The sequence below is a fragment of the Mustelus asterias genome, unplaced genomic scaffold (assembly GCF_964213995.1).
Source record: "Mustelus asterias unplaced genomic scaffold, sMusAst1.hap1.1 HAP1_SCAFFOLD_490, whole genome shotgun sequence".
Lineage (NCBI taxonomy): Eukaryota > Metazoa > Chordata > Chondrichthyes > Carcharhiniformes > Triakidae > Mustelus > Mustelus asterias.
In genome coordinates this window covers 238016-264058 of record NW_027590442.1, presented here as the reverse complement: position 1 = coordinate 264058, position 26043 = coordinate 238016, and the positions used below count along the sequence as shown (strand labels likewise).

The 26043-nt window shown below is 53.4% G+C and overlaps 1 protein-coding gene across 2 annotated transcripts in view; it reads right to left on the bottom strand.

Moving 5' to 3' along the window:
* LOC144486846 (rho-related BTB domain-containing protein 2-like) overlaps nucleotides 1-26043 on the bottom strand; it is a 289061-nt gene that overhangs the window by 54605 nt on the left and 208413 nt on the right. The window contains exons 8-9 of one of the 2 annotated variants that reach the window (XM_078204867.1): nucleotides 21401-21489; nucleotides 19336-19428 (exon numbers count right to left, since the gene is read on the bottom strand). In XM_078204867.1, the coding sequence (XP_078060993.1) occupies nucleotides 19366-19428; nucleotides 21401-21489 (152 nt within the window). In that variant the 3' untranslated portion in view covers nucleotides 19336-19365. Of the gene's footprint in view, nucleotides 1-19335; nucleotides 19429-21400; nucleotides 21490-26043 lie in introns of those variants that run through there. The other variant, XM_078204866.1, reaches the window with a different exon arrangement.

The following is a 26043-nucleotide window of genomic DNA, read 5'->3' as shown; positions in this document are numbered from 1 at the left end:
TCGGTTAGCTTTAGGATAGTGATGGAAAAGGATGAGTGGTGTCCCAAGGGTAAGGTGCTGGATTGGGGGAAGGCTAACTTTAGTGGGATTAGGCAGAAATTGGCAGCTCTTGATTGGGAGAGGCTGTTTGAGGGTAAATCCACATCTGGCATGTGGGAGTTTTTAAGGAGCAGTTGTTAGGGCTGCAGGACAGGCATGTGCCTGTTAAAAAGAAGGATAGGAAGGGTAGGATTCGAGAACCGTGGATAACCAGGGAAATTGAGGGACTGGTCAAAAAGAAAAGAGAGGCATACGTTAGGTCCAGGCAGCTAAAAACGGAGGGAGCTCTGGAGGAATACAAAGAAAGTAGGAAAGAACTCAAACAAGGAATTCGAAGGGCAAAAAGGGGTCACGAAATGTCCTTGGCAGACAGGATTAAGGAGAATCCCAAGGCATTTTATTCATACGTTAGGAACAAAAGGGTTGTCAGGGAAAAAATCGGACCTCTCAGGGACAAAAGTGGGGAATTATGCTTGGAGCCCAAAGAAGTAGGGGAGATCCTAAATGAATACTTTGCGTCGGTATTCACAAAGGAGAGGGATGTGTTGACTGGGAGTGTCTCGGAGGGGAGTGTTGAACCGTTGGAGAAAATCTCCATTACAAAGGAGGAAGTGTTAGGTTTGTTAGAGAATTTAAAGACTGACAAATCCCCAGGGCCTGATGGAATCTATCCAAGGCTGCTCAGGGAGACGAGAGATGAAATCGCTGGGCCTCTGACGCAAATCTTTGTCTCGTCACTGGACGCAGGTGAGGTCCCAGAGGATTGGAGGATAGCTAATGTGGTCCCGTTATTTAAGAAGGTTAGGAAGGATAACCCGGGTAATTATAGGCCGGTGAGCTTGACGTCCGTGGTGGGGAAGTTGTTGGAGAAGATTCTTAGAGATAGGATGTATGCGCATTTAGAGAGGAATAAACTCATTAACGATAGTCAGCATGGTTTTGTGAGAGGGAGATCATGCCTCACTAACCTGGTAGAGTTTTTTGAAGAAGTGACCAAAATGGTTGACGAGGGAAGGGCCGTGGATGTCGTCTATATGGACTTTAGTAAAGCGTTTGACAAAGTCCCTCATGGTAGGCTGGTGAAAAAGGTTGGATCTCATGGGATAAAGGGGGAGGTGGCTAGATGGGTGGAGAACTGGCTTGGTCACAGAAGACAGAGGGTGGTAGTGGAAGGGTCTTTTTCCGGCTGGAGGCCTGTGACTAGTGGTGTTCCGCAGGGCTCTGTATTGGGACCTCTGCTGTTTGTGATTTATATCAATGATCTGGATGAAGGTGTAACTGGGGTGATCAGTAAGTTTGCGGACGACACAAAATTGGCAGGACTTGCAGAAAGTGAGGAGCATTGTCAGAAGCTACAGAAGGATATAGATAGGCTGGAAATTTGGGCAAAGAAATGGCAGATGGAGTTCAATCCTGATGAATGCGAAGTGATGCATTTTGGTAGAAATAATGTAGGGAGGAGCTATATGATAAATGGCAGAACCATAAAGGGTGTAGATACGCAGAGGGACCTGGGTGTGCAAGTCCACAGATCCTTGAAAGTGACGTCACAGGTGGAGAAGGTGGTGAAGAAGGCATACGGTATGCTTGCCTTTATAGGACGGGGCATAGAGTATAAAAGTTGGGGTCTGATGCTGCAGATGGATAGAACGTTGGTTCGGCCGCATTTGGAATACTGCGTCCAGTTCTGGTCGCCACACTACCAGAAGGACGTGGAGGCTTTAGAGAGAGTACAGAGGAGGTTTACCAGGATGTTACCTGGTATGGAGGGGCTTAGTTATGAGGCGAGATTGGGTAAACTGGGGTTGTTCTCCCTGGAAAGACGGAGGATGAGGGGAGACTTAATAGAGGTGTATAAAATTATGAAAGGCATAGATAGGGTGAACGGTGGGAAGCTTTTCCCCAGGTCGGTGGTGACGTTCACGAGGGGTCATAGGTTCAAGGTGAAGGGGGGGAGGTTTAACACAGATATCAGACGGACATACTTTACACAGAGGGTGGTGGGGGCCTGGAATGCGCTGCCAGGCAAGGTGGTGGAGGCGGGGACACTGGGAACATTTAAGACTTATCTAGACAGCCATATGAACGGAGTGGGAATGGAGGGATACAAAAGAATGGTCTAGTTTGGACCAGGGAGCGGCGCGGGCTTGGAGGGCCGAAGGGACTGTTCCTGTGTTGTATTGTTCTTTGTTCAGAACCCGACCTTTGACACTGTAAACCACATTTAAATTAGCCCTACCAAAATGAATCACCTCACATTTATCAGGGTTAAACTCCATTTGCCATTTTTCAGCCCAGCTTTGCATCCTATCTCTGTCTCTTTGCAGCCTACAACAGCCCTCCACCTCATCCACTACTCCACCAACTTGGTGTCATCAGCAAATTTACTGATCCACCCTTCAGCCCCTCCTCTAAGTCATTAATAAAAATCACAAAGAGCAGAGGACCAAGCACCGATCCCTGCGGCACTCCGCCAGCAACCTGCCTCCAATCCGAATATTTTCCATCCACCACCACCCTCTGTCTTCGATCAGACAGCCAGTTACCTATCCAATCGGCCAACTTTCCCTCTATCCCACACCTCCTCAGTTTCATTATAAGCCGACCATGGGGGACCTTATCAAACGCCTTACTAAAATCCATGTATATGACATCAACTGCCCTACCTTCATCAACACACTTAGTTACCTCCTCAAAAAATTCTATCAAATTTGTGAGGCACGACTTGTCCTTCACGAATCCGTGCTGACTATCCCGGATTAATCCGCATCTTTCTAAATGATCGTAAATCCCATCTCTAAGGACCTTTTCCATCAATTTACCAACCACCGAAGTAAGACTAACCGTCTATAATTACCAGGGTCATTTCTATTCCCTTTCTTAAACAGAGGAACAACATTCGCCATTCTCCAGTCCTCTGGCACCATCCCCGTGGACAGCGAGGAACTTCATCTCCTCCTGCTCCCCTTCATCTCCTCCTACTCCTGTTCACCCAGACACATCCAATGGAATTCGTAGCGGGTAGGTCTTATGAGGGAAGGTTGAGGGAGCTAGGGCTGTTCTGTCTGGAGTGGAGGAGGCTGAGGAGAGACTTAATAGAGGTTTATAAAATGATGACGGGGATAGATAGAGTGAACGTTCAAAGACTATTTCCTCGGGTGGATGGAGCTATTACAAGGGGGCATAACTATAGGGTTCGTGGTGGGAGATATAGGAAGGATATCAGAGGTAGGTTCTTTACGCAGAGAGTGGTTGGGGTGTGGAATGGACTGCCTGCAGTGATAGTGGAGTCAGACACTTTAGGAACATTTAAGCGGTTATTGGATAGGCACATGGAGCACACCAGGATGATAGGGAGTGGGATAGCTTGATCTTGGTTACAGATAAAGCTCGGCACAACATCGTGGGCCGAAGGGCCTGTTCTGTGCTGTACATGTTCTATGTTCATCTACCTTGTTCCGGATGCTCCTTGCATTGAAGTAGACACACTTCAACTCACCTTCCTGTCTACTGATACCCACCCTTGACCTTGATACCTTCCCCAATACCTCACCACCCTCAACACTGACTTCCGGACTACAACTTCTTTTCCCAACCCCTGACAAATTAGTTTAAACCCCCCTGAAGAGCCGTAGCAACTTCAACCCGGATAAATGTGTCGTGGTCCATTTTGGCAGGTCAAATGGGATGAAGGAGTATAATATCAAGGGTAAGACTCTTAGCAGTGTAGAGGATCAGAAGGACCTTGGGGTCCGGGTCCATAGGACTCTTAAATCGGCCTCGCAGGTAGAGGAGGCGGATGGTTAAGAAGGCGTATGGTGTGCTGGCCTTCATCAATCGAGGGATTGAGTTTAGGAGTCGGGAGATAATGATGCAGCTTTCTGAGACCCTCGTCAGATCCCACTTGGAGTACTGTGCTCAGTTCTGGTCGCCTCATTACAGGAGGGATGTGGAAATGATTGAAAGGGTGCAGAGAAGATTTACCAGGATGTTGCCTGGATTGGTTGGCATGCCTTATGAGGATACGTTGAGGGAGCTCGGTCTTTTCTCCTTGGAGAGACGAAGGATGAGAGGTGGCCTGATAGAGGTGTACAAGATGTTGAGAGGTATAGATCGGGTGGATTCTCGGAAGCTTTTTCCCAGGGCTGAAATGGCTGCTACGAGAGGACGCAGGTTTAACATGCTGGGGAGCAGGTACAGAGGAGATAGAAACATAGAAACATAGAAAAACTACAGCACAAAACAGGCCCTTCGGCCCACAAGTTGTGCCGAACATATCCCTACCTTCTGGACCTACCTATAACCCTCCATCCTATTAAGTCCCCGTACTCATCCAGGAGTCTCTTAAAAGACCCTATTGAGTTTGCCTTCGCCACCACTGACAGCAGCCGATTCCACTCACCCACCACCCTCTGTGTGAAAAACTTCCCCCTAACATTTCCCCTGTACCTACCCCCCAGCACCTTAAACCTGTGTCCTCTCATAGCAGCCATTTCCACCCTGGGAAAAAGCCTCTGAAAGTCCACCCGATCTATGCCTCTCAACATCTTATATACCTCTGTTAGGTCTCCTCTCATCCTACGTCTCACCAACGAGAAAAGACCGAGCCCCCTCAGCCTATCCCCACAAGGCATACCATCAATCCAGGCAACATCCTTGTAAATCTCCTCTGCACCCTTTCAATCATTTCCTTTCTGTAATGAGGCGACCAGAACTGAGCACAGTACCCCAAGCGGGGTCTGTCGAGGGTCTTATATAGCTGCATCATTATCCCCGGACTCCTAAACTCAATCCCTCGATTGATAAAGGCCAGCACACCATACGCCTTCTTAACCACCTCCTTCACCTGCGGGGCCGATTTGAGAGTCCTATGGACACGGACCCCAAGGTCCTTCTGATCCTCTACAGTACTAAGAGTCTTTCCCTTTATATTGTACTCCTTCATCCCATTTGACGTGCCAAAATGGACCCCTACGCATTTATCTGAACAAAGAACAAAGAACAATACAGCACAGGAACAGGCCCTTCGGCCCTCCAAGCCCGTGCCGCTCCCTGGTCCAAACTGGACCATTCTTTTGTATCCCTCCAATCCCACTCCGTTCATATGGCTGTCTAGATAAGTCTTAAACGTTCCCAGTGTGTCCGCCTCCACCACCTTGCCTGGCAGCGCATTCCAGGCCCCCACCACCCTCTGTGTAAAATATGTCCTTCTGATATCTGTGTTAAACCTCCCCCCCTTCACCTTGAACCTATGACCCCTCGTGAACGTCACCACCGACCTGGGGAAAAGCTTCCCACCGTTCACCCTATCTATGCCTTTCATAATTTTATACACCTCTATTAAGTCTCCCCTCATCCTCCGTCTTTCCAGGGAGAACAACCCCAGTTTACCCAATCTCGCCTCATAACTAAGCCCCTCCATACCAGGTAACATCCTGGTAAACCTCCTCTGTACTCTCTCTAAAGCCTCCACGTCCTTCTGGTAGTGTGGCGACCAGAACTGGACGCAGTATTCCAAATGCGGCCGAACCAACGTTCTATACATCTGCAACATCAGACCCCAACTTTTATACTCTATGCCCCGTCCTATAAAGGCAAGCATGCCATATGCCTTCTTCACCACCTTCTCCACCTGTGACGTCACCTTCAAGGATCTGTGGACTTGCACACCCAGGTCCCTCTGCGTATCTACACCCTTTATGGTTCTGCCATTTATCGTATAGCTCCTCCCTACATTATTTCTATCAAAATGCATCACTTCGCATTCATCAGGATTGAACTCCATCTGCCATTTCTTTGCCCAAATTTCCAGCCTATCTGTATCCTTCTGTAGCTTCTGACAATGTTCCTCACTATCTGCAAGTTGAATCTGGGTTGAAGTCCATCTGCCACTTCTCCGCCCAGTCTTGCATCCTATCTATATCCATCTGTAACTTCTGACATCCCTCCAGACTATCCACAACCCCACCAACCTTCGTGTCGTCGGCAAACTTACCAACCCATCCCTCCACTTCCTCATCCAGGTCATTTATGAAAATGACAAACAGCAAGGGTCCCAGAACAGATCCCTGGGGCACACCACTGGTGACCAACCTCCATTTAGAAAAAGACCCATCTATACCCACTCTCTGCCTCCTTTGGGCAAGCCAGTTCTGGATCCACAGGGCAGCAGCCCCTTGGATCCCATGCCCTCTCACTTTTTCTAGAAGCCTTGCATGGGGGACCTTATCGAATGCCTTGCTAAAATCCATATAAACCACATCTACCGCTTTCCCTTCGTCAATGTGTTCAATCACATTTTCGAAGAACTCCACCAGGCTCGTAAGGCACGATCTGCCTTTGACAAAGCCATGCTGAGTATTCTTGAGCATATTAAACCTCTCTAAATGCTCATAAATCCTGTCCCTCAGGATCTTCTCCATCAGCTAACCAACCACTGAGGTTAGACTCACCGGTCGGTAATTTCCTGGGCTATCCCTATTCCCCTTCTTGAAAATAGGAACCACATCCGCAATCCTCCAATCCTCCGGCACCTCTCCCGTCTCCATCAACGACGCAAAGATCATCGCCAGAGGCTCTGCAATCTCTTCCCTCGCCTCCCACAGTAACCTGGGGTACATCCCATCCGGACCCGGCGACTTATCTATCTTGATGCCATTCAAAGATTCCAGCACAACCTCTTTGTTAAAGTCCACATACTCAATCCTTTCAGTCCACCGCACGCCCGCAGTACATCCACCCAGGTCCTTCTCCTCTGTGAAAACCGAGGCAAAATACTCATTAAGCACCTCTGCCATTTCTACTGGTTCCGTACAGACTTTCCCGCCTTCACCTTTTATAGGCCCTATTCCTTCACGTCTCATCCTTTTACTTTTCACATATTTATAGAACGCCTTAGGGTTCTCCTTAATCCTACCTGCCAAGGCCTTCTCGTGACCCCTTCTGGCTCTCCTAATTTCCTTCTTTAGTCCCTTCCTACAAGCCGTATACTCATCTAGATCCCAATCTTCGCCAAGCTCTCTGAACCTTTTGTACGCTTTCCTTTTCTTCTCGACTCGGTCCCGCACAGCTTTCGTGCACCACGGTTCCTTTAACCTACCAACTCCTCCCTGTCTGCTCGGAACATTGTCCTGTAGAACCCTAGACAGACATTCCTTGAAAAACTGCCACCTCTCTTCAGTACATTTCCCCGAGAATACCTCCTTCCAATTTAGTCCTCTAATTTGCTGCCTTATGTCTTCATATTTCCCCTTACTCCATATAAACGCTTTCCTAGCTTGCTGATCCTCTCTTTTTCCAATGCAAGCATAAAGGAGGTAGAGTTATGATCGCTATCCCCAAGATGCTCTCCCACTGAGAGATCTGACACCTGTCCAGGCTCATTGGTCAGTATCAGATCAAGTACAGCCTCTCCTCTTGTAGGCTTGTCCACATGCGGAGTCAGAAAACCTTCTGTACACACCTAACGAACTCCTCCCCATCCAATCCCCTTACCCAAGGGATATTCCAATCTATGTTTGGGAAATTAAAGTCTCCCATCACAACAACTCTGCTATTACTGCATCTCTCCAGGATCTGTTTCCCGGTCTGCTCCTCCACCTCCCTGTTACAATTGGGCGGTCTATAGAAAACTCCCAGCCAAATGATCAACCCATTCCCACTCCGAACTTCCACCCAAAGAGACTCTGTAGACAATCCCTCCACAGCATACTTTTGACTCCACAGTTGCCTGGTATGGAGGGTCTTAGCTATGAGGAGAGATTGGGTAAACTGGGGTTGTTCTCCCTGGAAAGACGGAGAATGAGGGGAGATCTAATAGAGGTGTACAAGATTATGAAGTGGATAGATAGGGTGAACAGTGGGAAGCTTTTTCCCAGGTCGGAGGTGACGATCACGAGGGGTCACGGGCTCAAGGTGAGAGGGGCGAAGTATAACTCAGATATCAGAGGGATGTTTTTTACACAGAGGTTGGTGGGGGCCTGGAATGCGCAGCCAAGTAGGGTGGTGGAGGCAGGCACGCTGACATCGTTTAAGACTTACCTGGATAGTCACATGAGCAGCCTGGGAATGGAGGGATACAAACGATTGGTCTAGTTGGACCAAGGAGCGGCACAGGCTTGGAGGGCCGAAGGGCCTGTTTCCTGTGCTGTACTGTTCTTTGTTCTCTGTTGATACACCTTCTGATGTGGAGATGCCGGCGTTGGACTGGGGTAAACACTGTAAGAAGTTTAACAACACCAGGTTAAAGTCCAACAGGTTTATTTGGTAGCAAAAGCCACACAAGCTTTCGAAGCTCTAAGCCCCTTCTTCAGGTGAGTGGGAATTCTGTTCTCAAACAGAGTTTATAAAGACACAGACTCAATTTACATGAATAATGGTTGGAATGCGAATACTTACAACTAATCAAGTCTTTAAGAAACAAAACAATGGGAGTGGAGAGAGCATCAAGACAGGCTAAAAAGATGTGTATTGTCTCCTGAAAAAGGGGCTTAGAGCTTCGAAAGCTTGTGTGGCTTTTGCTACCAAATAAACCTGTTGGACTTTAACCTGGTGTTGTTAAACTTCTTACTGTGGATACACCTTCTCTACAGCTGTGACACTATTCCTGATCAGCAGTGCCACTCCACCCCCTCTCTTGCCTCCCTCCCTGTTCTTCCTGAAACATCTGAATCCCGGCACCTGGAGTATCCACTCCTGTCCCTGAGACATCCAGGTCTCCGTAATGGCCACCACATCACACTTCCAGGCATCGATCCATGCTCTGAGCTCATCCCCTTTATTCACTATACTCCTGGCATTAAAGTAAACACACGTCAATCCTTTGGTCTGAGTCTCCCCTTCTCTATCCCCCATCCATCCTCCCTCTTGCACTGTCTATCACCCTTCTCTGTTTGCGAGCTAACTTCCTCGCTCCCAGTCTCCTCGTCTCGATCCCCTCCCCCCAACCTATCCAGTTTAAACTCTCCCCAGTAGCCTTAGCCAACCTTCCCGCCAGGATATTGGTCCCCCTGGGATTCAAGTGCCACCCGTTTTTTGTATACAGGTCACACCTGCCCCTAAAGAGGTCCCAATGGTCCACGAACCTGAATCTCTGCCTCCTGCACCAGTCCCTCAGCCACACATTCATCCTCCACCTCACTCCATTCCTGCCCTCACCTTCCTGTGGCACAGGCAGCAATCCTGAGATTACTACCTTTGCTTTCCTCCTCCTCAGCTGTCTCCCTAATTCCCTATACTCTCTTTCCATTACCCCTTCCCCCTTCCTACCCACATCAGCGGTACCAATACGTACCGCTACCTCTGGCTCCTCTCGCTCCCACCTCAGGATTTCTGGGAGTCGACCAGCGACATCCTGGATCCCGGCCCCAGGGAGGCAGACCACCATCCGAGACTCCCGCCTGCCTCCGCAAAAACGCCTGTCCGACCCCCTTACTGTCGAGTCCCCGATTAACACTGCCTTCCTCCTCTTTTCTAACGGTTCCGCACACACTTTTCCCCCTTCACCTTTTAAGGGTCCTATGCCTTCACATCTCATCCTTTTACTCTTGACATATTTGTAGAAAGCCTTGGGATTCTCCTTAATCTTACCCGCCAAGGTCTTCTCATGACCCCTTCTCGCTCTCCTAATTTCCTTCTTAAGCTCCTTCCTACATCCCGTATACTCCTCTAAATCCTTAACACCTCCTAGCTCTCTGAACCTTCTGTACGCCTCTCTTTTCTTATTCACCAGGTTCATCACAACCTTCGTGCACCACGGTTCCCGTACCCTACCAACACCCCCCTGTCTCATCGGAACGTTGTCATGCAGAGCTCCAGACAAACATTCCTTGAAAATCCTCCACTTTCCTTCGGTACTTTTCCCCAAGAATGCCTCCTTCCAATTTACCCGTCTAATTTCCTCCCTGATGACACTGTATTTCCCTTTACTCCAGAGAAACACTTTCCTAGCCTGCCTCATCCTATCTCTTTCCAATGCTATCGTGAAGGAGATAGAATTATGATCGCTATCCCCAAGATGCTCACCCACCGAGAGATCCTCCACCTGTCCAGGTTCATTAGCCAGCACCAGATCAAGTACAGCCTCTCCTCTAGTAGGCTTATCCACATACTGTGTCAGGAAACTCTCCTGGACACACCTAACAAACTCCTCTCCATCCAAACCCCTAGCCCTAGGGATATTCCAATCTATGTTTGGGAAATTAAAATCTCCCATCACGACAACTCTGTTATTCCTACATCTCTCCAGGATCTGTTTCCCCATCTGCTCCTCAACATCTCTGTTACTATTGGGCGGCCTATAGAAAACACCCAGCAAAGTTACCGACCCCTTCCTGTTCCTAACCTCCACCCACAGAGACTCCGTCGTCAATCCCTCCACGGCGTCCACCTTCTCTACAGCCGTGACACTATCCCTGATCAACAGTGCCACTCCCCCCCCTCTCTTGCCTCCCTCCCTGTCCTTCCTGAAACATCTAAAACCCGGCACCTGAAGCACCCAGTCCTGTCCCTGAGACATCCAAGTCTCCGTAATGGCCACCACATCACAATTCGAAGCAGCAATCCACGCTCTAAGCTCATCCACTTTATTCACTACACTCCTGGCATTAAAATAGACACATCTCAGACCTTCAGCCTGAGCACTTCCCTTCTCCATCACTCATCTAACCTCCCTCTTACCCTGTCTATATTCCTTATCTATTTGCGAGCTAACCTCCTCGCTCTCAGTCCCCTCATTTCGATTCCCTCCCCCCAACCTTTCTAGTTTAAAGTCTCTCCAGTAGCCTTAGCCAACCTTCCCGCCAGGATATTGGTCCCCCTGGGATTCAAGTGCCACCCGTCTTTTTTAAACAGGTCACACCTGCCCCTAAAGAGGTCCCAATGATCCAAGTACCCAAATCCTTGTCCCTTGCTCCAGTCCCTCAGCCACGCATTCATTCTCCACCGATTCCTGTTCTCACTCTCCCGCGGCACAGGCAGCAATCCCGAGATTACTACCTTTGCATTCCTCTTTCTCAGCTGTCTACCTAACTCCCTATATTCTCTTTTCATGACCCCTTCCCTCTTCCTACCTATGTCAGCAGTACCTATATGCATCACGACCTTCGGCTCCTCTCCCTCCCCCTTCAGGATTTCTGGGACTCGACCAGAGACATCCCGGACCCCTGCACCGGGGAGGCAAACCACCATCCGAGAGTCCCGTCTTTGTCCGCAAAAACGCCTATCTGACCCCCTCACCGTAGAGTCCCCAATTAGCACTCCCCTCCTTTCCTTACCCTTTTGCACTACTGGGCCAGGCTCAGCTCCAGAGACACTGCCACCGCTGCTTCCCCCAGGTGGGCTGTCCTCCCCAGTAGTACTCAGACAGGAGTACTTATTATTAAGGGGCACATCCACCGGGGTGCTCACCATCAACCGAGCTTTCTCCTTCCTCACTGTTACCCAGTTACCCTCCTCCCGTGGTCCCGGTGTGACCACCTGCCGATAGCTCCTGTCAATGACCTCCTCACTATCCCTAACCCGGCGAAGGTCCTCGAGCTGCAATTCCAGTTCCCTAACATGGTCCCTTAGGAACCGCAGCTCAACACACCCAGCACAGATATGGTCGTCCGGGAGGCTAGGAGCCTCCAGGACCTCCCACATCCTACATTGGGAACAACATACTGGCCTCACACTCATAATTGCCCTTTTAAACACACAGGGAAAAAAAAAGTGAATGAAAATTTTAAACTTACCTTTCCTCCTCCTGTTTTCTCCAAAGCCCTGCTCTCACTGGGTCTTTTTTTTTAGGTTAGAGGAGGAGGGAGGGTGGGATACTCTACAAGTGTAGAGTATCGGGATTCCTCTCTGTTCCAATTTATTGGGGAAAAAAAATCTCTCTCTCCCAGACCTCCCTGCGCGACCACTTCCGGGTTTAGATATTTTTTAAAAAGAACCCGCGAAAAAGTAAGTTAAAAAATAAAAGCGCTTACCCGCAGCACTCCTCTCACGAATCTCTCCCTCTCTGCTGTACTTCCAAGAAGCAATGAGGCCGATTCACTGAGGTGAGTAACTTTTTAAAAATCTCTCCCTCCCAGACCTCCCTGCGCGACCACTTCCGGGTTTAGCCTGGTTGAGTTCTTTGAAAATGTGACCAAACACATTGACGAAGGAAGAGCGGTGGATGTGGTCTATATAGACTTCAGCAAGGCGTTCGATAAGGTCCCCCATGCAAGACTTCTTGAGAAAGTGAGAGGGCATGGGATCCAAGGGGCTGTTGCCTTGTGGATCCAGAACTGGCTTGCCTGCAGAAGGCAGAGAGTGGCTGTGGAGGGGTCTTTCTCTGCATGGAGGTCAGTGACCAGTGGAGTGCCCCAGGGATCTGTTCTGGGACCCTTGCTGTTTGTCATTTTCATAAATGACCTGGATGAGGAAGTGGAGGGATGGGTTGGTAAGTTTGCTGATGACACCAAGGTAGGTGGTGTTGTGGATAGTTTGGAGGGATGTCAGAAGTTGCAGCGAGACATAGATAGAATGCAAGACTGGGCGGAGAAGTGGCAGATGGACTTCAACCCGGATAAGTGTGTAGTGATCCATTTTGGCAGATCCAATGGGATGAAGCAGCAGTATAATATGAAGGGTACCATTCTTAGCAGTGTAGAGGATCAGAAGGACCTTGGGATCCGGGTCCATAGGACTCTTAAATCGGCCTCGCAGGTGGAGGATGCGGTCAAGAAGGCGTACGGCGTACTAGCCTTCATTAATCGAGGGATTGAGTTTAGGAGTCGGGAGATAATGCTGCAGCTTTATAGGACCCTGGTTAGACCCCACTTGGAGTACTGCGCGCAGTTCTGGTCACCTCATTACAGGAAAGATGTTGAAGCCATTGAAAGGGTGCAGAGGAGATTTACAAGGATGTTGCCTGGATTGGGGGGCATGCCTTATGAGGATAGGTTGAGGGAGCTTGGTCTCTTCTCCCTGGAGAGACGAAGGATGAGAGGTGACCTGATAGAGGTTTACAAGATGTTGAGAGGTCTGGATAGGGTAGACTCTCAGAGGCTATTTCCAAGGGCTGAAATGGTTGCTATGAGAGGACACAGGTTTAAGGTGCTGGGGGGTGTCAGGGGTAAGTTTTTCACTCAGAGGGTGGTGGATGAGTGGAATCGGCTGACGTCGGTGGTGGTGGAGGCAAACTCGTTGGGGTCTTTTAAGAGACTTCTGGATGAGTACATGGGATTTAATGGGATTGAGGGCTATAGATAGGCCTAGAGGTAGGGATATGATCAGCGCAACTTGTGGGGCGAAGGGCCTGTTTGTGCTGTGGCTTTCTATGTTCTATGTTCCTCCTCTTTTCCTTAGCCCTCTGAGTTACAGGGCCGGACTCCACTCCGGAGACACGGCCACTGCTGCTTCCCCCAGGCGGGCTGTCCCCCCCAGCAGTACTCAGGCAGGAGTACTTGTTGTGTAGGGGCACATCCACCGGGGTGCTCTCAAACACCCGAGCTTTACCCATCCTGGCCGTTACCCACTTGGCCTCCTCCCGTGGCCCTGGTGTGACCACCTGATGATAGCTCTTGTCTATCACCTCCTCATTCTTCCTTAACAGCCTAAGATCCTCGAGCTGCAGTTCCAGCTCCCTAACACGGTCCCTCAGGAACCGCAGCTCGACACACCCCTCACAGATGTGGATGTCCGGGAGGCCAGATGCCTCCAGGACCTCCCACATCCTACACTGGGAACAACACACTGGCTTCACACTCATATTTGACCCTTTTTACCAAGGTACACAGAGAAAAGTAAATAATTAAAAAAACTCACCCCTGCTCGCCCTGTCCGCCAAAGCCCTTACAGCTCACACTCTGCTTCCCACTCACTCTGCTGCCCACTCCCGACGCTGCCCGCTGCACACTGCGGCCTCCCTCCTACGCGCTTAAAAAAAAACTCCCAGGCCTTCCCTGGCCGCTGTGCGGCCTACTTCCGGGTTAAAGGTTAAACTCGGGAATTTTAAAAATAAATAATTAATTAATTAACAGAGAAAGCCCGCAAAAATAAGGGAAAAAAATGATATCTCTTACTCACAATAATCCTGCCACAATTCACTCCTCTCAGCCTTGCTCCAGACGAATTATGAGATAGAACATAGAAAAACGACAGCACAAACAGGCCCTTCGGCCCACAAGTTGTGCCGAACACATCCCTACCTTCGAGACCTACCTATAACCCTCCATCCTATTACGCTCCATTTACTCATCCAGGAGTCTCTTAAAACACCCTATTGAGTTCGCCTCCACCACCACTGACGTTTTTCACTCAGAGGGTGGTGGGTGAGTGGAATCGGCTGCCGTCAGTGGTGGTGGAGGCAAACTCGATCGGGTCTTTTAAGAGACTTCTGGATGAGTACATGGAACTTAATAGGATTGAGGGTTATAGGTAAGCCTATATATAAGCCTAGGTAGGTAGGGCCATGACCGGCGCAACTTGTGGGCCAAAGGGCCTGTTTGTGCTGTATTTTTTCTATGTTCTATGGAGGGCAGCAGGAGGAAGTGGAGGGCAGCAGGAGGAGGTGGAGGGCAGCAGGAGGAGGTGGAGGGCAGCAGGAGGAGGTGGAGGGCAGCAGGAGGAGGTGGAGGGCAGCAGGAGGAAGTGGAGGGCAGCAGGAGGAAGTGGAGGGCAGCAGGAGGAGATATGAAGGGGAACAGGAGGAGGTGAAGGGAAACAGGAGGAGGTGAAGGGGAACACGAGGAGGTGAAGGGGAACACGAGGAGGTGAGGGGAACAGGAGGAGGTGAAGGGGAACAGGAGGAGGTGAAGGGGAACAGGAGGAGGTGAAGGGGAACAGGAGGAGGTGAAGGGGAACAGGAGGAGGTGAAGGGGAACAGGAGGAGGTGAAGGGGAACAGGAGGAGGTGAAGGGGAACAGGAGGAGGTGAAGGGGAACAGGAGGAGATGGAGGGCAGCAGGAGGAGATGGAGGGCAGCAGGAGGAGATGGAGGGCAGCAGGAGGAGATGGAGGGCAGCAGGAGGAGATGGAGGGCAGCAGGAGGAGATGGAGGGCAGCAGGAGGAGATGGAGGGCAGCAGGAGGAGATGGAGGGCAGCAGGAGGAGATGGAGGGCAGCAGGAGGAGATGGAGGGCAGCAGGAGGAGATGGAGGGCAGCAGGAGGAGATGGAGGGCAGCAGGAGGAGATGGAGGGCAGCAGGAGGAGATGGAGGGCAGCAGGAGGAGATGGAGGGCAGCAGGAGGAGATGGAGGGCAGCAGGAGGAGATGGAGGGCAGCAGGAGGAGATGGAGGGCAGCAGGAGGAGATGGAGGGCAGCAGGAGGAGATGGAGGGCAGCAGGAGGAGATGGAGGGCAGCAGGAGGAGATGGAGGGCAGCAGGAGGAGATGGAGGGCAGCAGGAGGAGATGGAGGGCAGCAGGAGGAGATGGAGGGCAGCAGGAGGAGATGGAGGGCAGCAGGAGGAGATGGAGGGCAGCAGGAGGAGATGGAGGGCAGCAGGAGGAGATGGAGGGCAGCAGGAGGAGATGGAGGGCAGCAGGAGGAGATTGGGTGTGCAGATATTCTGGATCATGACGATATCAAAAAGGTGATGATATTGGGCATCTTTATAAGCATTTTAGTAGATAGGACCCCAGAGCCTGATGTGATCTAACCCAGAATACTGAGGGAGCCAAGGGCGGTATTTCTGGGACCTTTGCAGGAATCTTCGTGTCCTCATTGGTTACAAGTGAAGTTCCAGAAGACTGGAGAATAGTCAATATTGTTCCATTGTTTAAGAAGGGCAGCAGGGATATTCCAGCAAATTATAGGCCGGTGAGCCTTACATCAGTGGTTGGGAAATTCCACAGGCTCACCACTCTCTGGGTGAAGAAATGTCTCCTCACCTCTGTCCTGAATCCTCAGACTGTGACCCCTGGTTCTGGACGCCCCCACCATCGGGAACATCCTCCCTGCATCTACCCTGTCTAGTCCTGTTAGAATTTTATAAGTCTCAATGAGATCCCCCCTCATTCGTCTGAACTCAAGCGAAAACAATCCTAACCTCGTCAATCTCTCCTCATACACCAGTCCCGCCATCCCCGGGATCAGCCTGGTAAACCTTCGCTGCACTCCTTCCTTCCTCAGAGAAGGAGACCAAAACTGCACATGCTATTCTCGCTGTGGTCTCACCAAGGCCCTGTATAATTGCAACAACACATCCCTGCTCCTGTACTCGAAACCTCTCGCAATGAAGACCAACATACCATTTGCCTTCTTTACCGCCTGCTGCACCTGCATGCTTACCTTCAGCGACTGGTGCACAAGGACACCCAGGTCCCGCTGCACACTCCCCTCTCCCAATTTACACCCATTCAGGTAGTAATCTGCCGCCTTGTTTTTGCTTTCAAAGTGAATAATATCCAAATTATACTGCATCTGCCATTGATTAGCCCACTCACCCAACCTGCTCAGATCATTCTGAAGGATCTCTGCATCCTCGTCTGCTATTTGTGATATATATAAATGATTTGGAAGAAGGTGTAACTGGTGTTATCAGCAAGTTTGCGGATGACACGAAGATGGCTGGACTTGCGGATAGCGAAGAGCATTGTCGGGCAATACAGCAGGATATAGATAGGCTGGAAAATTGGGCGGAGAGGTGGCAGATGGAGTTTAATCCGGATAAATGCGAAGTGATGCATTTTGGAAGAAATAATGTAGGGAGGAGTTATACAATAAATGGCAGAATGATCAGGCGTATAGAAACACAGAGGGACCTAGGTGTGCAAGTCCACAAATCCTTGAAGGTGGCAACACAGGTGGAGAAGGTGGTGAAGAAGGCATATGGTATGCTTGCCTTTATAGGACGGGGTATAGAGTATAAAAGCTGGAGTCTGATGATGCAGCTGTATAGAACGCTGGTTAGGCCACATTTGGAGTACTGCGTCCAGAGAAGGTTTACCAGGATGTTGCCTGGTATGGAGGGTCTTAGCTATGAGGAGAGATTGGGTAAACTGGGGTTGTTCTCCTTGGAAAGACGGAGAATGAGGGGAGATCTAATAGAGGTGTACAAGATTATGAAGGGTATAGATAGGGTGAACAGTGGGAAGCTTTTTCCCAGGTCGGAGGTGACGATCACGAGGGGTCACGGGCTCAAGGTGAGAGGAGCAAAGTATAACTCAGATATCAGAGGGACGTTTTTTACACAGAGGGTGGTGGGGGCCTGGAATGCGCTGCCAAGTAGGGTGGTGGAGGCAGGCACGCTGACATCGTTTAAGACTTACGTGGATAGTCACATGAGCAGCCTGGGAATGGAGGGATACAAACGATTGGTCGAGTTGGACCAAGGAGCGGCACAGGCTTGGAGGGCCGAAGGGCCTGTTTCCTGTGCTGTACTGTTCTTTGTTCTTCTTTGCCACTGCTTTCTAAATGCTCTGCTGTAAAGTCCTTGATAATGGATTTGAGAATATTCCCCATTACCGATGTTAAGCTTACTGATCTATAATTCCCTGTTTTCTCTCTACGTCCCTTTTTGAACATTGGAGTGACATTCGCTGCCCTCCAATCTGCAGGGACTGTTCCAGAGTCTATAGAATCCTGGAAGATGACCACCAATGCATCCATTATTTCTAGAGCCACCTCCTGAGGTACTCTGGGATGTAGATTATCAGGCCCTGGGCATTTGTCCACCTTCAATTCCATCAACGTTCCCAGTACCGTTTCTCTACTAATATTAATAATACCATAAGAGCTAGGAGCAGGAGTAGGCCATCTGGCCCCTCGAGCCTGATCCGCCATTCAATAAGATCATGGCTGATCTTTTCATGGACTCGGCTCCACTTACCCGCCCGCTCACCGTAACCCTTTACTGTTCAAAAATTTATCTATTCTTGCCTTAAAAACATTCAATGAGGTAGCCTCAACTGCTTCACTGGGCAGGGAATTCCACAGATTCACAACCCTTTGTGTGAAGAAGTTCCTCCTCAACTCAGTCCTAAATCTGCTCCCCCTTATTTTGAGGCCATGCTCCCTAGTTCTAGTTTCACCCACCAGTGGAAACAACTTCCCTGCTTCTAGCTTATCTATTCCCTTCATAATCTTATATGTTTCTATAAGATCTCCCCTCATTCTTCTGAATTTCAATGAGTATAGCCCCAGTCTACTCAGTCTCTCCTCATAAGCCAACACTCTCAACTCCGGAATCAACCTAGTGAATCTCCTCTGCACCCCCTCCAGTGCCAGTATATCCTTTCTCAAGTAAGGAGACCAAAACTGTACACAGTACTCCAGGTGTGGCCTCACCAGCACCTTATACAGCTGCAACATAATCTCGCTGTTTTTAAACTCCATCCCTCTCGCAATGAAGGACAAAATTCCATTTGCCTTCTTAATTATCTGCTGCACCTGCAAACCAACTCCTTGACATTCCTGCACAAGGACACCCAGGTCCCTCTGCACAGCAGCATGCTGCAATTTTTTACCATTTAAATAATAGTCCATTTTGCTGTTATTCCTACCAAAATGGATGACCTTACATTTACCATCATTGTACTCCATCTGCCCGACCCTCGCCCACTCACTTAGATTATCTATATCCCTTTGCAGACATTCAGCATCCTCTGCACACTTTGCTCTTCCACCCATCTTAGTGTCATCTGCGAATTTTGACACACTACACTTGGTCCCCAACTCCAAATCATCTATGTAAATCGTAAACAATTGCGGTCCCAACACTGATCCCTGAGGCACAGCACTAGTCACTGATCGCCAACCAGAAAAACACCCATTTACCCCCACTCTTTGCTTTCTGTCAGTTAACCAATCCTCTATCCATGCTAATACGTTACCCGTAACACTGCACCTTTATCTTATGTAGCAGTCTTTGGTGCAGCACCTTGTCAAATGCCTTCTGGAAATCCAGATACACCACATCCACAGGTTCCCCATTGTTCACTGCACATGTAATGTTCTCAAAGAATTCCACCAAATTAGTCAAACATGACCTTCCCTTCATGAACCCATGCTGCGTCTTACCGATGGGACAATTTATATCCAGATGACTCATTATTTCTTCCTTGATGATAGATTCAAGCATTTTCCCGACTACAGAAGTTAAGCTAACCGGCCTATAGTTACCTGCCTTTTGTCTACCTCCTTTTTTAAACAGTGACGTCACATTTGCTGTTTTCCAATCTGCGGGAACCACCCCAGAGTCCAGCGAATTTTGGTAAATTACCACTAGTGCATTTGCTATTTCCCCCGCCATCTCTTTTAGCACCCTGGGATGCATTCCCTCAGGACCAGGAGACTTGTCTACCTTTAGCCCCATTAACTTGCCCAACACTACCTCTTTCGTGATAATGATAGTTTCTAGGTTCTCACCTGCCATAGTCTTCCTGTCATCAATTTTTGGCATGTTATTTGTGTCTTCCACTGTGAAGACCAACACAAAATACCTGTTATTGTTTATGAGTTTACTCACACACTCACACGCAAAGAACAAAGAACAATACAGCACAGGAACAGGCCCTTCGGCCCTCCAAGCCCGTGCCGCTCCCTGGTCCAAACTAGACCATTCTTTTGTATCCCTCCATTCCCACTCCGTTCATGAGGCTATCTAGATAAGTCTTAAACGTTCCCAGTGTGTCCGCCTCCACCACCTTGCCCGGCAGCACATTCCAGGCCCCCACCACCCTCTGTGTAAAATACGTCCTTCTGATACCCGTGTTAATCCTCCCCCCCCTCACCTTGAACCTATGACCCCTCGTGAACGTCACCACCAACCTGGGAAAAAGCTTCCCACCATTCACCCTATCTATGCCTTTCATAATTTTATACACCTCTATTAGGTCACCTCTCATCCTCCGTCTTTCCAGTGAGAACAACCCCAGTTTACCCAATCTCTCCTCATAACTAAGCCCTTCCATACCAGGCAACATCCTGGTAAACCTCCTCTGTACTCTCTCTAAAGCCTCCACGTCCTTCTGGTAGTGTGGCGACCAGAACTGGACGCAGTATTCCAAATGCGGTCGAACCAACGTTCTATACATCTGCAACATCAGACCCCAACTTTTATACTCTATGCCCCGTCCTATAAAGGCAAGCATGCCATATGCCTTATTCACTACCTTCTCCACCTGTGACGTCACCTTCAAGGATCTGTGGACTTGCACACCCAGGTCCCTCTGCGTATCTACACCCTTTATAGTTCTGCTATTTATCGTATAGCTCCCCCCTACGTTAGTTCTACCAAAATGCATCACTTCGCATTTATCTGGATTGAACTCCATCTGCCATTTCTTTGCCCAAATTTCCAGCCTATCTATATCCTTCTGTAGCCTCTGACAATGTTCCTCACTATTGCTCTCCTAATACCTCTCTTTCCTTTCCGGGCCACAGAGCCTGACTCTGTGCCAGTGACCTGGTCACTGTGGCTTACCCCTGGAGAGTCATCCTCCTCCACACTATCCGAAACAATATACCTGTTTTGGAGTGGGACAACCACAGGTGAACCCACCACTAATTGCTCACACCCCTCCCCTCTCACACTTGTCACCGAGCCCTGGACAGCCACTGGAATACTCTCTGGTACGTTACCCTTCTGACCTTTACTCCTCCTAACTGTAACCCACGTGTCTTCCCCCTGAGGCCCCGGTGTAACTACTTGTCGATAACTCATGTCTATTTGTCTCTCAATCTCCCTGACTAGACTAAGGTCATCAAGCCGCTGCTCCAGTTCCCTGACGCGGTCCCTCAGGAGCTGCAGTTCCACGCACCTGGCGCAAATGTGAACCTCCGGGCGGCTAGGTGTTTCCAGGAACTCCCACATCCCACACCGAAAGCAACAAACTGGCCTATCACTCATAGCTACCCTTTTCCTTTATAGGAATGAAAAAAAATCTGACCCCGCTTCGCCCTTTCCCCCGAAGCCTGATGAGCCAAAGCCCTTACAGCTCACACTCTGCTCCCTGCTCACTCCACTGCCCGCTCCCGATGCTGCCCGCTCAAAAGTGTGGCCTGCTTTTAAACCCTCCAAAAACCTTCCCAGGCTTCTCCTGGGCCTACTTCCTGTTTTGGAAAAAAATCCTCCGATTTTTAACACAAATTTAACAGAAAAATAAATAAAATAAATCAAATGCAGAAACACACTCCCTTACTCTCAGCTTGCTCCTGTGGAACACTCACACACACTCACTCACACACAATCACACGGTTGTAATACAGACTCAAAACTTGGAAGTATTGTTAACAGTGAAACAAGAATGTGAGCAGGGAACTGAAGCTGCTCCCTCTGGGAACCGTGCAACCCTCAGCACGAAATATCCACCGTGTTCATCCCTGTGAGAGGAAATGATTGATAGGAGGCTTGGAGCAGGAGTCTGTCTGCCTGGAATGTGCAACATACCTGTGCCTTCTCGAGATATTGCAAGACAAAGCCATCTATGTCAACACCCTGCTTGGACGCTTGCAGAAGATCCTCCACAATAAACTGTTCTGGAAGGGGCAGAACCAGGAGCAGAAATCAGTACATATGCACAGGAAAATGTCAACACTACAAGCAATGTCATCATCCCTGCAGAGACTAGGGGTGCAGGGACTGGGGGGAGGGGGGAGGAGGTGAGGGGGGCGGGGGAAGGGTGAGGGGGGCGGGGGAGGGGTGAGGGGGGCGGGGGAGGGGTGAGGGGGGCGGGGGAGGGGTGAGGGGGGCGGGGGAGGGGTGAGGGGGGCGGGGGAGGGGTGAGGGGGGCGGGGGAGGGGTGAGGGGGGCGGGGGAGGGGTGAGGGGGCGGGGGAGGGGTGAGGGGGCGGGGGAGGGGTGAGGGGGGCGGGGGAGGGGTGAGGGGGGCGGGGGAGGGGTGAGGGGGGCGGGGGAGGGGTGAGGGGGGCGGGGGAGGGGTGAGGGGGGCGGGGGAGGGGTGAGGGGGGCGGGGGAGGGGTGAGGGGGGCGGGGGAGGGGTGAGGGGGGCGGGGGAGGGGTGAGGGGGGCGGGGGAGGGGTGAGGGGGGCGGGGGAGGGGTGAGGGGGGCGGGGGAGGGGTGAGGGGGGCGGGGGAGGGGTGAGGGGGGCGGGGGAGGGGTGAGGGGGGCGGGGGAGGGGTGAGGGGGGCGGGGGAGGGGTGAGGGGGGCGGGGGAGGGGTGAGGGGGGCGGGGGAGGGGTGAGGGGGGCGGGGGAGGGGTGAGGGGGGCGGGGGAGGGGTGAGGGGGGCGGGGGAGGGGTGAGGGGGGCGGGGGAGGGGTGAGGGGGGCGGGGGAGGGGGTGAGGGGGGCGGGGGAGGGGTGAGGGGGGCGGGGGAGGGGTGAGGGGGGCGGGGGAGGGGTGAGGGGGGCGGGGGAGGGGTGAGGGGGAGGGGTGAGGGGAGCTGGGGAGGGGGGCGGGGGAGGGGTGAGGGGGGCGGGGGAGGGGTGAGGGGGGCGGGGGAGGGGTGAGGGGGGCGGGGGAGGGGGGCAGGGGGCGGGGGAGGGGGCAGGGGGCGGGGGAGGGGGGCGGGGGCGGGGGCGGGGGAGGGGGAGGGGGCGGGGGAGGGGGCGGGGGCGGGGGAGGGGGCGGGGGAGGGGAGGGGGCGGGGGAGGGGGAGGGGGCGGGGGAGGGGGCGGGGGAGGGGGCGGGGGAGGGGGCGGGGGGGCGGGGGGCAGGGGAGGGTGGCGGGGGGCGGGGCAGCGGGGGGCGGGGGGAAGGGGGGCGGGGGGCAGGGGGGGCGGGGGCGGGGGGGCGGGGGGCGGGGGGGGGCGGGGGGCGGGGCGGGGGGGGGGGGGGCGGGGGGCGGGGGGGGCGGGGGGGCGGGGGGGCGGGGGGGGCGGGGGGCGGGGGCAGCGGGGGGGCGGGGGGGCGGGGGGGGCGGGGGGGCGGGGGGGCAGGGGGGCGGGGCGGCGGGGGGCGGGGCGGCGGGGGGCGGGGTGGGGCGGCGGGGGGCGGGGCGGCGGGGGGCGGGGGGCGGGGGGCAGGGGGGCGGGGCGGCGGGGGGCGGGGCGGCGGGGGGGCGGGGCGGGGCGGCGGGGGGGCGGGGCGGCGGGGGCGGGGCGGCGGGGGGCGGGGCGGCGGGGGGCGGGGCGGCGGGGGGCGGGGCGGCGGGGGGCGGGGCGGCGGGGGGCGGGGCGGCGGGGGCGGGGCGGCGGGGGGCGGGGCGGAGGGGGGCGGGGCGGCGGGGGGCGGGGCGGCGGGGGGCGGGGCGGCGGAGGGGCGGGGCGGCAGGGGGGCGGGGCGGCGGGGGCGGGGTGCGGGGCGGCGGGGGGCAGGGCGGCGGGGGGCAGGGCGGCGGGGGGCAGGGCGGCGGGGGGCAGGGCGGCGGGGGGCAGGGCGGCGGGGGGCAGGGCGGCGGGGGCAGGGCGGCGGGGGGCAGGGCGGCGGGGGGCAGGGCGGCGGGGGGGCGGGGCGGAGATTGGGGGCGGGGGGGTTTCGGAGACTGGAGGCGAGGGGGGCGGAGACTGGAGGCAGGGGGGGCCAGAGACTGGGGACTGGGGGGGGCGGAGTCTGGGGCGGGGGGGGCGGAGACTGGGGGCGGAGACTGGGGGCGGGGGGGGGCGGAGACTGGGGGCGGGGGGGACCGGAGACTGGGGGCGGGGGGGGACCGGAGACTGGGGGCAGGGGGGGACCGGAGACTGGGGGCGGGGGGGCCGGAGACTGGCCGGGGGGGGGGCGGAGACTGGGGGCGGGGGGGGGGGGGGGCGCAGACACTGGGTGGTGGGTGCAGGCACACAGCAGCGGGGGCTACGGGCCGGTGGGGGTGGGGGCATGGGGGAGTGGGGTGGAAGCGGGCCGGGGGGGGGGGGGGAAAGCAGGCCGGGGGGGGGGGCTCGCAGGCCGGGGGGGGGGGGCTCGCAGGCCGCGGGGGGCTCGCAGGCCGGGGGGGGGGGGGGCTCGCAGGCCGGGGGGGGGGGGTTGCAGGCCGGGGGACGTGGGGGGTGGGGGTCGGCCGGTGGACAGGGGGGGGGGGGGTCGCAGGCCGGGGGAGGGGGGGCCGCAGGTCGGGGAGGGGGGGGTCGCAGGCCGGGGGAGCGGGGGTCGCAGGCCGGGGGAGCGGGGGTCGCAGGTTGGGGGAGGGGGGGGGGTCGCAGGTCGGGGGAGGGGGTGGGTCGCAGGTCGGGAGAGGGGGTGTCGCAGGCCGGGGGAGGGGGTGTCGCAGGCCGGGGGAGGGGGTGTCGCAGGCCGGGGGAGGGGGTGTCGCAGGCCGGGGGAGGGCTACAGGCCGGGGGAGGGCTACAGGCCGGGGGAGGGCTACAGGCCGGGGGAGGGCTACAGGCCGGGGGAGGGCTACAGGCCGGGGGAGGGCTACAGGCCGGGGGAGGGCTACAGGCCGGGGGAAGGGTACAGGCAGAAGATTGGAGGCAGTGTGGACGGTGAAGGTTATTTCAGATTGCAATGGGATCTTGATCAATTGGGCCAGTGGGCTGAAGAACGGCAGATGGAGTTTAGTTTAGATAAATGCGAGGTGATCTATTTTGGTAGTTCGAATCAGGGCAGGACTTCATCTAATGGTAAGACGTTGGTGAGAGTTACAGAACAAAGAGATCTAGGGGTACATGTTCATAGCTCCTTGACAGTGGAGTCACCGGTGGACAGAGTGGTGTTTGCCTGTACCGAGTGTCTGAGTTGGTGTTTGTCTGTACCGAGTGTCTAAGTTGGAGCTTGTCTGTACTGAGTGTCTGAGTTGGAATTTGCCTGTACTGAGTGTCTGAGTTGGATCTTGCCTGTACCGAGTGTCTGAGTTGGATCTTGTCTGTACCGAGTGTCTGAGTTGGAATTTGCCTGTACTGAGTGTCTGAGTTGGATCTTGTCTGTACCGAGTGTCTGAGTTGGAATTTGCCTGTACTGAGTGTCTGAGTTGGATCTTGCCTGTACCGAGTGTCTGAGTTTGTGTTTGCCTGTATCGAGAGTCTGAGTTGGTGTTTGCCTGTATCGAGTGTCTGAGTTGGTGTTTGCCTGTATCGAGTGTCTGAGTTGGTGTTTGCCTGCACCGTGTGTCTGAGTTGGATCTTGTCTGTACCGAGTGCCTGAGTTGGAATTTGCCTGTACTGAGTGTCTGAGTTGGAGCTTGCCTGTACCGAGTGTCTGAGTTGGTGTTTGCCTGTGCCGAGTGTCTGAGTTGTAGCTTGCCTGCACTAAGTGTCTGAGTTGGTGTTTGCCTGTACCGAGTGTCTGTGTTGGATCTTGCCAATATTGAGTGACTGTTTTGGGGTTTGCCTGCACCAAGTGTCTGAGTTTTAGCTTGCCTGTACCGAGTATCTGTGTTGGAGCTTGCCAGTATTGAGTGACTGTGTTGTAGTTTGCCTGTACCGAGTGTCTGAGTTGGTGTTTGCCTGTACCGAGTGTCCGATTTGGAGCTTGCCTGCACCGAGTGTCTGAGTTTGTGTTTGTCTGTACCGAGTGTCTGAGTTGATGTTTGCCTGCACCGAGTGTCTGTGTTGAGCTTGCATGTACTGACTGTCTGAGTTGGTGTTTGCCTGTACCGAGTGTCTGTGTTGGAGTTTGCCAATATTGAATGACTCTGTTGGTGTTTGCCTGCACCGAGTGTCTGAGTTGGTGTTTGCCTGCACTGAGTGTCTGAGTTGGTGTTTGCCTGCACCGAGTGTCCGATTTGGAGCTTGCCTGCACCGAGGGTCTCAGTTGGTGTCTGCCTGTACTGAGTGTCTGAGTTGGAGCTTGCCTGCACCGAGTGTCTGAGTTGCTGTTTGCCTGTACCGAGTGTCTGAGTTGGTGTTTGCCTGTACCGAGTGTCTGAGTTTGTGTTTGCCTGTACTGAGTGTCCGATTTGGAGCTTGCCTGCACCGAGTGTCTGAGTTTGTGTTTGCCTGCACTGAGTGTCTGAGTTGGAGCTTGCCTGCACCTAGTGTCTGAGTTGCTGTTTGCCTGTACCGAGTGTCTGAGTTGGTGTTTGCCTGTACCGAGTGTCTGAGTTGGTGTTTGCCTGTACCGAGTGTCTGAGTTGGTGTTTGCCTGTACCGAGTGTCTGAGTTGCTGTTTGCCTGTACCGAGTGTCTGAGTTGGTGTTTGCCTGCACCGAGTGTCTGAGTTTGTGTTTGCCTGTACCGAGTGTCTGAGTTGATGTTTGCC